General features: G+C 48.2%; 1 protein-coding gene across 3 annotated transcripts in view; it reads right to left on the reverse strand.

Annotated features, from left to right (window-relative positions):
- The window catches only part of plxnb1b (plexin b1b), a 116603-nt gene that overhangs the window by 25547 nt on the left and 75631 nt on the right, over window positions 1-15425 (reverse strand). For all 3 annotated transcript variants that reach the window (XM_029776301.1, XM_029776300.1, XM_029776302.1), the window contains 8 exons: window positions 13663-13752; window positions 12276-13449; window positions 9908-10090; window positions 5272-5400; window positions 4539-4639; window positions 3599-3731; window positions 2607-2763; window positions 799-907 (listed from right to left, as the gene is read on the reverse strand). In XM_029776301.1, coding sequence (XP_029632161.1) covers window positions 799-907; window positions 2607-2763; window positions 3599-3731; window positions 4539-4639; window positions 5272-5400; window positions 9908-10090; window positions 12276-13448 — 1985 coding nt within the window. In that variant the 5' untranslated portion in view covers window position 13449; window positions 13663-13752. The remainder of the gene's footprint in view (window positions 1-798; window positions 908-2606; window positions 2764-3598; window positions 3732-4538; window positions 4640-5271; window positions 5401-9907; window positions 10091-12275; window positions 13450-13662; window positions 13753-15425) is intronic.

Genomic DNA, 15425 nt, shown 5'->3' on the forward strand with positions numbered 1-15425 from the left:
CAAGCGTGCCCTCTATCCAACTGAATACGGGCATTGCTAGACATTAGAGCTTGACAAGGCACTCCTATCTCCAGATATCCCGCTTCTGACACCGACTGTATCCGATGCATTGCTAATAAGGGTTTTGCACCAGTGTGAAGTTTGCAACTATCACTATCAATAGGGAATAAAACACGCAAAGCAGATAGCAAAAAAGTCGAACAGATTGATAACACCTGATGGACGATTACGAAGACGGTTATGTTGAATTGCTCTCTGAAGAAACGTGGCTCCTACTCCTATTCTAGCTGCGTCCGTTCACACTTGCAGACAGTTTTCCTGCAGGCCATATACGGAGATGTCTCTGAGATGTGGTTTTAATATCAACCAGACTAGAGAGCGGAGGAGGCATGTGACCACCACATTTGGAGGGCAAGGGTAAGGTGCCTGCAGCCATAATAACCACAGGTTCTCCTGAGAGTGAGTGAGTGGGAAAGGAGAGTACAATAGGTTTTAGAATAGGTTTGGAATGGAGCGTGGGGATTGGAAGACGCTATAAGCGGTGCCCAGTGGTGCAGTACAGAGGTCCAACAGACACAGGTCAATCAGCCCATATGGGCGAAGAGGGGGAGAAAAATAGAGAGAAAGAGAGAGACCCCTATTGAAGTGGGCAGAAGGGCAGAAATTGATTTAGAAATGAAGAGAGAAACAGAAAGAGAGAGGAAAAAGGAGACGGGAAGGAGAGAGAGAGAGAGCGATAGAGGGGGAAAAAAGAGAGCAAGGAGGAGGAAAAAGAGGGAGAGGGGTGGGCCAACTCACGGCACGCTCCCAGACAGCTGCTTGACCGCGGTACAGTCGTAGAAGGTGAACTCTGTTGCCGTGACGACGACATCACCGAAGCGCAGAGACAGGGTGACCGTGACAAACTCTGAGGAGAGAGCGAAACGGAGAGAAAGAGAAAAGACAACAACGATAAATCAGAAGCAACATTGTGTTTCACTTGCCCAGGATCCCTACCCGAACACCGTGCCAAGCTTTCTGAAACTACTCTGTTCGGGAAGATTTGAGAGACAGAGACAGAGACTTGGCCTTGTCGGTCTGACCGCGTCTTCAAAACAGTGTGAGGAGGGGAGAACGTGAGAGTGAGACGTTGCGCCCCCAAATAGCGCCCTATTACCTATTCAGTGCATTATGGGGACTGGGCAAAAGTAGTGCACTATGTAGGGAACGGGGTGCCATTTGGGACAGCGCCTGAGAGTACGCTTGGCCAAGTGGAGAGCCATAACAGAGCTCTGTAATAAAATCCATCTGCAGCCCCAAAGCCCCCAGACGTAAACAGTGCAGAGGGAGGAGTTCAGGTCTGTGGGGCCCACCGTGTGTGAAGTATGAAGCGCACTGATTGCACACACAGACACGCTCGCACACCTACAGACAGACACACACACACACACACACACACACACACACTGGCATGTAAATATTGCAGACGTGTATTCCCTCACACACACTAGCCCATGCACGGAAATAGTTTCGGGAGCTGGGTCCATGCAATTGGATTGTATCACTTCACTTAATACAATCTTGAGTCATTTTCAAAGTATCAAGCTGATCTTCCTTATCCTAATCACAGGATAAGAGCGTCTGCTTAATGAACTAATGGTTCAGACTATGAACTAAACCACGATACATTATGTGAGTAGGGCTGGACTCCCAAGATCCCATTTGAACCCCCCGCAGATCTCACACACACACACACACACACACAAATTAACTCCATATACAAACACACACAGTCACACACACAGATCTCCCTGTAATACCTGTGGGATCAGTGGATCCCCCCTGTGTGTGTCTTATTCACTAATACCCCCAGGCAGACGGGCATTACTACCTAACCCTCACGGCCTGAGAACCACAACAAACCTCCTTGCTCCAGGAACGATGTTCATGGGAACCAAGGGGAGAGAGAGAGATGGGGGGGTGAGAAAAAGAGTGGACGGATGGAGGGAGGGATGGAGGGGAGAAAGGAGAGGGGAGTTCCTGATGTGTGAAGGTGTGTGTGTGTGTGTGTGTGTGTGTGTGTGTGTGTGTGTACATGCATACGGCCAACTACCCGCAAGCGTATACGTGTTTGCTTGTTTTATCGGCGCTCGATAGTTAACAGTTAATCCCCATAATTCCTCCGAAATGACTAACTAAAACAAATCGACGGCTCCAAGCACGCAACCGAACCGTCGCAGACTATCTCAGACAAAAAGATAGAAGAGGCTGAATTGTTGCGTGAATTTAAAAATCATTAGTTATAGCCGCCACCCGGACCGGCGGAGTTGGAGATTACTCCCTGCTGTGTAAACTGTGAGCCAAAGAGGATTGGGCTGCAACACACATCTGCTCTGCAAGGACATAGGATGGCACTGCCTAGAGTGGCGCTAGAGGCTGATCGGCCTGTATGGCAACACACACACACGCGCACACACACACACGCGCACACACGCGCCACACGCTGACACACACACGCACACACTTTAATGAACCCATGAAACTCAGTGTGTGTGTGTGTGTGTAAAAAGTATGGAGATGCATGCTGAACGCCCAGTACACGCTGATCTCACCCCGTTGGTACTCACCTTGCCCAGGGGGCACAGCTGGCACCCTGTGGGGGTCGGGGGAGAGGCAGGTGACGCCCGTGTCGGTGACGGTGGCAGGACTCTCAGTGTCATGGAAGTAACAGGCGTACGAGGTGTCCTCTTCTAGGATGGGCAGGCCCGGGACTGATAGAGCAATCTAAGGGAGGAAGGGAGAAGAGGGGGAGGATGTGAGAGAAAGGGAAAGAGAGAGCGTGAACGAGCTGGCTCGGCTCTGCAAGAGCGGATCTGCATTTCAAACTAAATTCAGGAACTCAAGGAACACTAAATTGGACCTTGGCTGGATAGAACTGGTTTGAACTCGATAAAAGGTTGGTCAGATCTGGATTTATCTGGATTTCAGAGATGTCGTTGAAGGCCTGAGAAACCGAGGAGAGATCGAGTCTCCCTCGAGGAGTTTTGTCATCGCTGACAAACAGCATCTCAATAGTCCAAACTCGCCCTCGCCCCCTCCCTCCCACCGTATTGATGTGAGCAGATTAAAAAAAGCAAATCCTCAAGAAGAATCCACCATATCACCGTCACTTACACACCACCCCCCCCGATTTCAAATCAGCGCTGATAAAGCGGAGGAGACGAGACACACCCAAGGTCATGCCTTGCATGTTTACTTGGACACCCTTCCCTCCCACTATTAATCCCCAATGTCAGACGATATACATCATCTTACACGAATTATCTGTAAAACTGTCCAGAGCCGGATCACTTAATACATGATTTATACTGGGTTTCTACTAGATGTTGAGACAGGGGCAGCTAGCGCCGAGTCTGATAACCATCTCTGATCTTTGCTGTGACACTGTAAGTAGTCAAACGAGCAAACACTATATCGGCCAGGCTAAAACTAACTACCACGTACAGTGTGGACATAAAGGAATGCACTGTCTATGAGCATGCGCTCGCATACTCATGTACGTGGACACACACGCAATCAAACGCACACACACACAGAGACGGCGCTCGCGCACACGTACACGTCTCTTCTCCTCACGGCTGATGTTGAAGGGGCTGAGGGACTGGATGGTGAGGCACTGCTGCTCCATGTCGAAGCTCCACAGCCACTGGCCCGGCTGAGCCCTGTGTGAACACTGAGACTGCTGGCCACACCTAAACACACGACCGATTATCATCACACAATACCACACACGCTACATTATCAGATCATACCGTAACAGACACGTTATGACCTCTGTAACGCATCTCTATAAAAAAAGGCAGGATGTAGACGGAGACAGGAGGGGAAGAGGGAGGAGAAGGTTATAAGGGCAAGGGGAGGGAGGGAGACGGAGGGACAGAGAGAGGGAGAATGGGAACACGGGAAAGGGAGAGAGTGAAGAGTGACAGAGGAACCGGGGGCGCAAAGAGGCGACGACGCCGAAACGTTTGTCTATCTACCTAACCCCGAATGAAATAAATACTAAGAATCCTTGAATCTCTTTTTTGAGCGTGGACCAGCTACACACTGTTGATGGGAGAAATAGTGGGAAAATGAAGTAAATGCAGAAGGAGGATAGAAAACCAGGAGAGTTGATAACATTAAATAACATTAGCTGGGGAAAACAGAGAACAAGGAGGAAGGACAGGTGGCCAAGGAGAAGGAGAGAGAGAAAGAAAGAGAGAGAGAAAGAGAGAGGGTAAAAGAGATAATGCTCTTCATTACTGCATCGTTACTCATAGTACGAGTGGTACCACAAATACATTCTCTGACTGTGTTGAGCATCTGCAATGCCCTGGAGTTTTTCTCCAGTGTGCTTGACCTGACAATGGGAAAACTCTGGGCTCTAGTTTGATAGGTCAACCCTTTAACCAGAGACAGAACTGTGTGGATTACTTGAAAAATGTACCAGATTACATGACAATAAAAAGTCATTTGTGACGTCAATCCCATTGGATTACTCCGAATGAGCCGCTCACCTCCCCTCCAGGACACACCAGCCACAGTAGGGGTCGTGGGCCGACAAACAGGCCTGGCAGTCCAGGTGTTCGTGGCACTCTGCCACTGGCCTCTTCTGCAGCTGTGACCGCAACAAAACAACAGGGAATATTCATCATGATGTTATGTCCAATGATGACACGGCTCTTAACCGAGCCAAAAGGTAACTCATTTTACACCCCCCCCCTCCCACCACACACACACACACACACACACACACACACACACACACACACACACACACACACACACACACACACACACACACACACACACACACACACACACACACACAAAACTGTAACCACTTACTGGGTAGCTCAAAGAATAGTTGGCAATGTGGTGAAAATGTTGCCTAGTCTTAGCCTATTGGTGCTGTGGATTAAGTCATTACTATAAATGTAACCTCGTCCTCAGGCCTAAAAGAGCTGCTGTGGAATGAGATAACTATATACCAGCGCTTCCCAAACCTGTTCTCCTTGGAGTCCCCAGGACCGAGTTTGGGAAATGCTGCTATAAAACTATAAAATAGTATTTTATGAGAGACACTTGTTGACCACTGTGGAGGGGGGGGGGGGGGGGGGGCCTTAAGTTGTGACGTGGTGTACTGTTGGCGTCAGAAGTGGGATTCAACTGAAACACGGTGTGAGACAATGACTCGAGAGAGCGTTAAGACAGCGCCAACAGTTCTGGGACCAGCCTAGTGTACTGTACCATGGTGGAGGTCATGATGAAGAGGTGTTCCTCCGACTGATCCAGGACCAGGTCAGAGCTGATGGCTGTGTTGGCCTGGATGGAGACGACGGCATACTCCTCCACCTCACCATTAGGGCCCAGGAACACCTGGTGCACACACACAAGCCAATGGTTAAGAACCCCATAGGGTACATTTCAATTCTTTATGGCAAACGGATGGAGGGGTCACAGAACTCGGGTCACTTGTGTGAAAGGAAAACATGCAATAGGGTTAGCCTACTTGAGGGAATTATAACGTAGGCTCATTAGCGAGGATCGCTACAATATTATAGAATGTAGAGATGACATTTTTTCGTAAAAAGTAATTTGAAATTCTATTTTCACGTGACGCATACCCCTAGATATATTATTCACCAGACAGGGAGACAAATAGCCTAGCACAAGCTGTTAAATATAGCCATTGGGAATAGCCTGCGTGCTAAATTGAATTATGTTGGTATTTGAATTATTTTGAGCCACAAAGGTTTCAGAGAGGAGTTTAAAATGGTGAAACGTTATAGGTCTACTGAAAGTATGAAGACGCGCTGTTTGGAGGAGTTGGGGCGCTAATCTAAATGTGTGTCTTGAAGAGGTCAACTGGGAACATGGCGACGGGGTAATTGTTTGTGTGGCAAGTAGATGTTGTTCACTCAGTCATCCTCCTTTCTTTTTGAAATCGCTCACCTCTCGCTCGCTTTTCAATACACACCCGATTCGTGTTTGAGCGTGGGTATAGATGTGTGTGTGCGTGTGTGTTTGCTTGTTTGTCTATGCGTGTGTTTGTCTGTGCCTGCGCACGCAACTGTCTGAATATTATTTCAATGCAGGCGTGTATTTCTTCAAGAAACGCAGAGAGATTTGCCTTGGCATTTCTTGAAAAGAAAGGCTGATCTGATGCGTCAATGCCCTAAGCTTGCTCCCTTTTGAAGAGGGGGGAATCTAATTTTAAAAAATCGGTTGTTTCATGTCTGGCAACCCGTCTGACCCATCTGTTCTGTAGGGTTGCCATGTTGGGGGACTAACTGTGCTCTCGTGTGGGCTAAATTGCTGTTATTAGAGCCTAAACAGTCAAAGCCTTTGATGAACGCCGGGATCAAAGAACATGCGACGGCACAGCTGACCCAAAACTCTCCCCCACCGTCCAATAAAACAGGATTATCTCATCACGGCGAAATCTTGGCCTATATCTCGACCATCGCACTCCCCATCATCTGTGTGTGGCCCTGCCTGGACACACACACACACAGTACAGTACAGAACAAACAAACAAACAAACTCAGATGCAGGCACACACACACACTTTCACAGATTGAAACACAGACACGTTCTTTCTATGCCTCTTGCTCCTTCTCGTTCGCTCGGTCATACACCCCCCACACACACACACCCACCCACACTACACACACCCACTACACACCCCCATCACATTAGGATGATTGCATTCTGGTGGAGATCCACGTGAGAGTGTGAAAGAGTGGAGGAGTGGAACGTCCAGTAATTGCTTTACATTAGACAGGTAACCTGATGTTGAAAGGCCTGCTGTAAATAACATAAAAGCCTGACGCTGTGGAGCTCCCGGTCAAGCACTTCTCACATTAAGGTGGCTCAGCCCCCCCATGCCCCGTTTTAAACAGTGGCTCAGCCCCCCCCCATGCCCCGTTTTAAACAGTGGCTCAGCCCCCCCCCATGCCCCGTTTTAAACAGTGGCTCAGCCCCCCCATGCCCCGTTTTAAACAGTGGCTCAGCCCCCCCCACGCCCCGTTTTAAACAGTGGCTCAGCCCCCCCATGCCCCGTTTTAAACAGTGGCTCAGCCCCCCCCATGCCCCGTTTTAAACAGTGGCTCAGCCCCCCCCATGCCCCGTTTTAAAAACAGTGGCTCAGCCCCCCCCCATGCCCCGTTTTAAACAGTGGCTCAGCCCCCCCATGCCCCGTTTTAAACAGTGGCTCAGCCCCCCCATGCCCCGTTTTAAACAGTGGCTCAGCCCCCCCCCCCCATGCCCCGTTTGAAACAGTGGAACAGCAGGAAATGCTGCCCGCATACTTCGACCTAATGGATTTAACTGTTTTGTGACGTGTAGAATTTGTTCATTTGGGGGGGAAATGTAGAATTTGTTCATTTGGGGGGGAAATGTAGAATTTGTTCATTTGGGGGGGAAATGTAGAATTTGTTCATTTGGGGGGGAAATGTAGAATTTGTTCATTTGGGGGGGAAATGTAGAATTTGTTAAGAACAAATTCTTATTTACAATGACGGCCTACACCGGCCAAACCCGGACGATGCTGGGGCAATTGTGCTCCGCCCTATGGGACTCCCATACACGGACGTTTGTGATACAGCCTGGAATTGAATGTGTGTGTCTGTAGTGATGCCTCAAGCACTGAGATGCAGTGCCTTAGACCACTGCGCCACACGGGAGCCCAAGCCACTTGATGGCCAATACAAATCAATCGATGTCCCAATATCAAATCTGTTCTAGTTATAGAGCTTAAACAAATACCATTTTCAACAAATATCTCTTTCACTGCCAATTCACCTAGAGGGGATCAGTCTTGTGCAGTAATACGCAAGCGAGAGACGCACATGTAAGATAATATGTACTTTATTGTCAATTAACTTACAGAGAACAAAAAATGTGCCTTTAATGCTCACAACCCAAACCCCCCCCAAAGACACTCACACACCGAGGGGTTGGAAGCAATGGGCCAGCCACGGTGCAGCACCACTAGAGCAATTGTAATGGGTTATGTGGCTTGCTCAAGGGCACAATGGCAGGCAATGGTATCTAGTATGTCCCAGGGTCATATATAGTTCTGGGACTACAGTTAGGGACTTCATTCACACAATTCGGCAGTGTGCGGGTGTGAGGACTGATGAGTCTACGGAAAGAGAATAGGGCCTTCTGTTTAGAACTGTTTTTTTACCATCTAGTTGCCACTAGTCAGCGTCTGTGCACTGTGACACACATGGAGTGTGACACGCACAACAAAGCCCTGAGTCATGGAGTGATATTAGCGAGCCAGTGGTGTTGTTTTGTGGTCAGTGTATACTTTTTTATTTTTTACTGTTATTAATGGGTGTCATTGTGCTGATAGAGCTTCCCTCCACTCTACCCCACTCCGCCCTGGTCACAACCGCAGGGCAGCTATTGACCCAAAAAAAAAAATGGCACAAAGTGCTAATTGTTAGCGCTAGTCACCATTCTGAGAGTGAGAGAACTCGCTACTGTTATGCACTCGTGATGCGTATAAATACTCTGATGTGACTTGTCCTTGGCGTCACTGACAGTGATAGGGTGAATCTCAGTAGTTTAAATTTGCTGACAGCCTAAGAGCCCCCCCCCACACACACACATCCTCACCACCCCTTTCATTTCCATGTTTGGGTGACATAAACTCAATCCCTGGCCCTAATGTCTTTCAAGACCATATTTGAAGTGTGGCGTTCCCCCCTCCCCCCCTGTGTATCACTGTCATGTTAACACAAAGGTCCTCCCCCCCCCAATGTGTCCTGGTCCATGAACCCCAGAAGACACAGCTCCCCACGCCACCCCCCCGTGACCTCTGCTCTCCACCAGGTGATGGCACCACACATAAATCTAGCGGACAGAACAGAACCGTGCCTCCTGTTCACACCAGCTTCCCGTGACCCCAAGCCAATATTAAAGCCAATGGACTGGACTTATTCCAGCCAAACTGGCAAACCAATGGAATTGACTTATGCTAGCCAACATGACAACCCAGTGGATTGGATTTATCCCAGCCAACATGGCAACACAATGACCTGGACTTATCCAAGCCATAGCGCCTAGACTTAATGTTCTGGGACAATTACGGCTGTTGAGTTTGTATAGAGATGTCCGTTCCCTGTTCTCTATATCACAGGATGGTACAGGGTGGATGTACGAATATCCCCCTCGTAGCTTGTACGGTTAACAATAGTGTCAGTCTACACGGCCCTTCTTCTATCAGTGACCTGGTCCATGCTGGACCAATACTGCCTTTCCCTGGAGTAACTTACAGGGCTTTCTCCCAGACAATGGAGGACTACGACTACGTTTTACGAAACAGGACATGAATAAAATGAAGTAAGGGGAAGAAAGAGCTGTGGGGGGGGGAAGACCAGCCGATGAAAAGGCGAGAGAGAAAGAGAAGAGGTCTTACTGTGCATAACAACAGTACTAGTGTTGTCTGGCAGGTCCATGGAAAAGCAAAACGCACCCAGAGCCAATTAAGAAGGACGCATTAGTTACCTGGGCCGGTCTGCTGCTATTATTTCTGGAGTGTTGAGTACAATCTGCGCTACTGTGGAAGATGCTATTTCTGACCTCTTGGTGCGCTTGTTTGTGTGTGCATGTGTTCGTGCGGCAGTTTGCGAATATCTGGAGCTGCAGTTATCTACAGATTATCAAAGGCTCACTTCATGCAAAGGAATGTACTGGAATATACTTTATACAAAAACAACCAGCATAGGACATGTCTAGTCAGGGCCCAAAATTCACAAAGGGTCCTGATCTTGCCCCTGTCAATATAATCTTATTTTGATCGGTATTGAATGTGGTCCCCGTATACGATAGATATAAACCGCTCCATCAGTTTGATCTCTATGGTCTCTACCTTGCGCAGGTTCCCCTTGGAGTCCCCCAGGAAGGCGATGGTATGTCCCACCCTCACGCTGACAGCCACTGCGGTGAGACGGGCGGACGGGCTGTCCAATATGGGCTCGGTTTCCACCGGCACCCGGCTGGCCATTGGACTGGGGGTGTGGTCCGAACCACAGGGGTAGGCATCAAGGGTATTCTATAGGTCAGGCGGGAAGGAATATGCAAATTAATGTAGTTTAGAGATGTATGAGGAAGTAGGACACAGTTTATTAAAGTAGGTCAAATGAATCTACAATGAAACAATAGGGTTACAGTCAGACAACAAGTCTAAATGCAGATGGATTTGCGCTTAAAAAGCATGACTAAGGTCAAATACAGATACGCAGCGGCAACTCATTCACTAGTATTATTAATTGCGTGGAAGGTAAGACAGGTGCTAAAAGTCTATAGTGGCTCCCTCGAATCCTATACGAACACAGTCACGATTTATACTGGTAGGGTTAGAGGTGAGGGGGAAACTATTGCAGGAATCCAGGCGAACAATGTTCCAAAGTGCTTTAAAAAATATGTTTTTACTTCGACCCTTTGACAGCGGAAGATCTGTGGTTGGACAGGTTGGTTTTTTTGTTACGCAAGTTTTGGGAACACCCGAGAGCAAGTCATTACTAGATCAAGAACAATTCCGAGTACAACAATCTGTTTTTACAATCTCCCAAACACAAAACGCATCCACGGAATTTCATTATGACACGGTGTCAAGATAAATAACCAGTTAACGTGTACCTGAAAAAAAAGGGGAAAAAAGCAGCAACAACAGGAGGTACAAGGAATAAACATTGGGATCTACCACTGTTCATAGTGGCCTGTTTTGATGGTTTCCTATGGTGTTATACTATTTGTTACAGAGACTTAACCCAGCACTATCCCTATCACCCCATAACCCCCATCTCCCTCCCTCACACACACCCCCCAATCTCTCGCTTCCTCCCCCTGGCTCTCCTTGCCTGTCCTGTCTGCTTCACTGTTGCCATCTCCCTCCTTCGCTTCTCGGCGGTGGGTGACTTTATCTGTCCTTGTCAGTCCTCGTTAAACATGGCCCTCCGGCTAATGAAGGCTAATGCCACAGATCTATTCCCCCGTACAATCCTATTAAATTACCCAGCATGCGTCCCGCCCTGTTTCCTATGTAGTGCACTACTTTTGACGGCTCTGGTCAAAAGTAGTACGCTATACAGGGAATAGGGTGTCATTTGGGACACTGCACCACCACACTACTGTTCCCCAACCCTCACTGAAGTAAACAGCCTTCAAGGGTCAGAGTTTAACAATTGTTCTGTTTCCTCTATGTGATGTATCATTAAACACACTGTGGCTCAGTGACCAGCTGTAGTTGGAGCGGTAGTCGCACCAAAAGGTACACACAAAAGCGCACATACAAGTATACACGTGTATACAGCACACACACACACACACGACAGGGGAATTTCCAAAGCTACAGTGGCATTACGAGAAAATAATCAAATTTAATTCCCCAAACAGGAGGATTACATTTGTCTGTACTAAAAGATCAAATGAAATGTCATTACATTTCTAACATGGAGGTCACGTTGATGAAACCGAATTACCCCAGAAAGCGTCTGATCTAGTAGCACACTCAATAGTAGACTTACAGTAAATCTAAAAGACATTCGGACTTTGAAAGAAACATCTTCATTCGCACATGTCGAGGAAACCCAGTTAAACTCTATTTTACCATCCTCTAGTTGCCTTCTAAGTACTTAAAACACGGTTACAGCTACATTACATGCTACATTATTAGCGCTTCATAATATTCTAATACTACCACTAGGTTTTCAAATAAGGACCAAAACGTATCAATCGCATGCCATGTCATTTCGTAATACATACCAGCTGAAAATAACTATTAAATAAAACACTACCAGACACAATAAAACAAGGATTACTGCTTACAATCTGGCACAGAATGGTTACAAATTGTTGGATTTTTGGCAAGGGGCACCGGAAAGTACCCTTTGTTGCCCCACAATTTCCTCATACGAAGTAGCCTAAATATCAGCAATAAAAGGGACTGTAAACTAAAGTGCTTCCAGAGAAACAACACAATAAGGAATTGGCAAATAGACCTGGGTTCTAATAGTATGTGAAATTATTTAAAATACTTTAGTGGGCTTGAGTGAGCTTCTTTGACACTATGGAAATGAATTGAATAGTCCAAAATGCCAAACCACGTCCATCTGAGTCTCAAGACGGGCTAAAGCGAATGCTAAAAGATTTGGAAAGATTACGAACACTATCTGAACCCAGGATTGTATAAAATAAGGACCTGGCAAGTCAATCCACTCATCCCCACTCCTACTCACCGACGGCAGGTTGGCACAGTTGGATTTGACCTCGTACTCGATGTAGGCCGCCTCCCCCCCTCCCTCGTCCCGGCCGAACTGTGTGTAACACAGGTCCCTGGTGGAGTTGATCCTCTGGTCCAAATCGTCAAGATTGAACATGCAAAGAGCAGAGTCCTCGCTGGGTCGTGTGGACGAGGCCTGCCGGGTGGAGAACACCCCCAGGAGCACCTCTGCCTGCTCAGCATCGTCCCCACTCTGCTTGGGTGGTAGACCAAGGCGGACAGCCTGGAGCAAGTTGTAGCTCTTCCCGGCCGCCGAGCGACAGGCCAGGGGCACTTCCACGTACGAGTAGTAGGCCTGGTCGTCCAGGCACACGCGTGACACGTAGGTGCGGTACTCGCGAGACTGAGACTTAATGTCGCGGCGGTAGAACAGGAAGTAGACGTGCTGGCGGTGGGCGAAGGACGCCACGAAGTGGTGGTCGTACTCCGAGAGACGACCCGCCACCGCTAGCTTCGCCGTTTCTTCGTAGGAGAAGACGGGCTCCTGGGCCAGGTTGCGTGTGGAGATGGGTGGGTGGCTGCTGGTGTAGCCACGGCCCACAAAGAGTACGGGCTGGCGGTCGGGACGGGAGCGCACCACCAGGCCCACCGTGCTCACGTTGGGATGGTTAGCAGCCACGTACTGCGTGTCCACGGGCCGCTCGGCCGAGAACAGCACCGTACCCACCGAGTCCAGACTCCGCTTCTGGCAGATGCCCTGGTTGACGCTGCCGCAAGTGATCAGTTCCATGGCGTAGGGGTCCACCAGCAGGAGCTTGTTGTGGTTGCTGGTGCGCCGCGCTTGCGGGCAGTTGCTCTCGGTGACGGGGGGCAGGCACTCGCGGCTGTCCGTCACGGGCCCCGTGTTGTCCTGGAGCTCGGCGGTCAGATTGCGGTCCAGCTGGAAGAGGTGGTCCCGCGCCCCCACGTAGATGCGCCCGACTGCAGGGTCTGGGTGCAGGGCCAGGTGCTCGAAGAGGGCGTCTGTGCGGGTGAAGGTGGGGTAAGGGGAAGAGGGGGTGGAGGAGGGGTCAGAGGCCCAGGCCAGGCCATAGGAGGGCCAGCTGGCAGCTAGCAGCAGCGACAGTACTGGGACCGCCGCTGGGACTGAGAAACCATGTCGCACCATCCCCGGAGGCATGGCAACCATTCTGGCAACCAGGAGAGAGAGAGAGAGATTCACACACTATTTTTAACCATAGGTACGTATATACAGTACATAGACGAGATTCACAACATTTCTAAGTCCCTTGTACATACACTTGTACACTACACATTTACATTCAAAAACAAGGCCCTGTACAAACTGATAAACTACAACTTATACCTCTATTTGACGAATGAATAGGATAGCTTTTCCTCACCATTTGTTTCCAACAATGCGTTACAGAGGCATGTCACCTCTTGACCTCCCAGCAGCTTGGTTTGGTTAAAAACACCTCTACAGCTCCAATCTGCAAGACAAAGGGAGACAAAGGGACAAATGGTTAACATCTCTGTAAACCAAGGAATACCAGTCCAAGTATATATAAAAATGTCCACTTACCGCAACACCTCAAGTGTTAGCAACAAGTGCTAGCAGCAACAAGTGTTACCAACACTATTTAGCATGTTTCTTATTGAACAAATCCCTTCAGATCCCAACACATAAAACACAAGTCTATGTAAAAATAGGAAGTCATCTAATCCTGCTCCAGCAGAGACACGTGACAGACCAGGTTCAGAATCAGGGTTCACACTCAGGTCTCCTGCACTCCATAATAATTAATTATCCCCCTGAGCGACACTGTTTGGTTGCGCACTGTGACTTGTCTTGATCGCACGTTTGACAAAATGGAGCCCATTCCCATTGAAATTCCAGTCAGACCTGCCTTTTCCCAACAACATCCGTTTTCACTGGCCTGGGAAGCCATTCTTATCAAAAGCCAGGTCAAGTAGTGTCACTCATAGAGAGCTTTCAGTACTACACACTCATTGCTCCAAGCCCTCCCCAATTCTAGGCTACCAGGCAAAAACACTTCACTTCAGCCACTAACACCCCTAGACACTTTAACCACAGTCATTCCTGGCACCAACATACTGTGTGCGTCCAAAACGTCATCCTATTCCCTATTTAGTGAACTACTTTTGATGAGGCCCCAAAGGGTTCTGATCAAAGGTAGTGCACTATATAGGGAATAGGGGTGCCATCTGGGACATAGCCAGCCTAACTCTCACTCTACCTCTGCACATCTCCCTCTCCACTTCTGTACTCCCCCACCCCCCCTCCCTTTTTCTCTTTAGTCACTGGCACGGAAGTAGGATTATCCCCTGCTAGTTCAGACGGATCTCTCTGTCTGTAGTGAGAGGAGCAAGAGAAAGAGACACACTGAAATATAAACTATTCACCCCTCTGCCACACCTCATTCCTCATCACAATGGAGCCCTCTTTACGAGGAGGGGTAGAGGTTTTTATCTGGGAAACAGGGTGAAGGCTTGGCAGGGGGCCAAACTATTAACGAGAGAACATTTTTACTCAAGCATAATAATTACCACCGTTTTTTTTTTTTTTTTATCTGTATCATTTTGACCTGACATGAATTACATCAAGCCATAATTTTGCACTTCCTCTACAAACGTTTGTTTTTCCGCTTGATAGCCTGCTCATGTATAAGTAATTACATTTCCCTGGAAAGTTTTATCAACTGAAGGCACCAGAGGCAAAGTTGCTCTTTGATTGATGCCTTAGTTGGTGAACATTCAAAACAAGCAATCCAAACATTGAGTCGGGATTCGGAGGGAAGATAGGACACACTGACAAAACACGATCCAAAAGACAGACTATCCCCTTTGATCCGGCGAAGGAACAACAAAAACAAATTAAAAGACAAAAAAGGGTTCCTCTGGCTACAAGTTGTCAGGTCGTGATCCCCCTTTCCTGAGCATACCTGAGTTAAAAACACTATTTGAAATCATTCAAAAAGCTTCAGCTGGGCTCCATTGAGCTTGCCTGGTTCAAACACTATTTGAAATCACTTAAAACGCTTCAGCCGGGTTCCATTGAGCTTGCCTGGTTCAATGGAACCAATAGAACTTCCAGAAATGCAAAACCCCACCCATCTGGCAATCCATGCAGGCAAAAGCAAAC

Source organism: Salmo trutta, chromosome 14 (genome assembly GCF_901001165.1).
Source record: "Salmo trutta chromosome 14, fSalTru1.1, whole genome shotgun sequence".
Taxonomy (NCBI): domain Eukaryota; kingdom Metazoa; phylum Chordata; class Actinopteri; order Salmoniformes; family Salmonidae; genus Salmo; species Salmo trutta.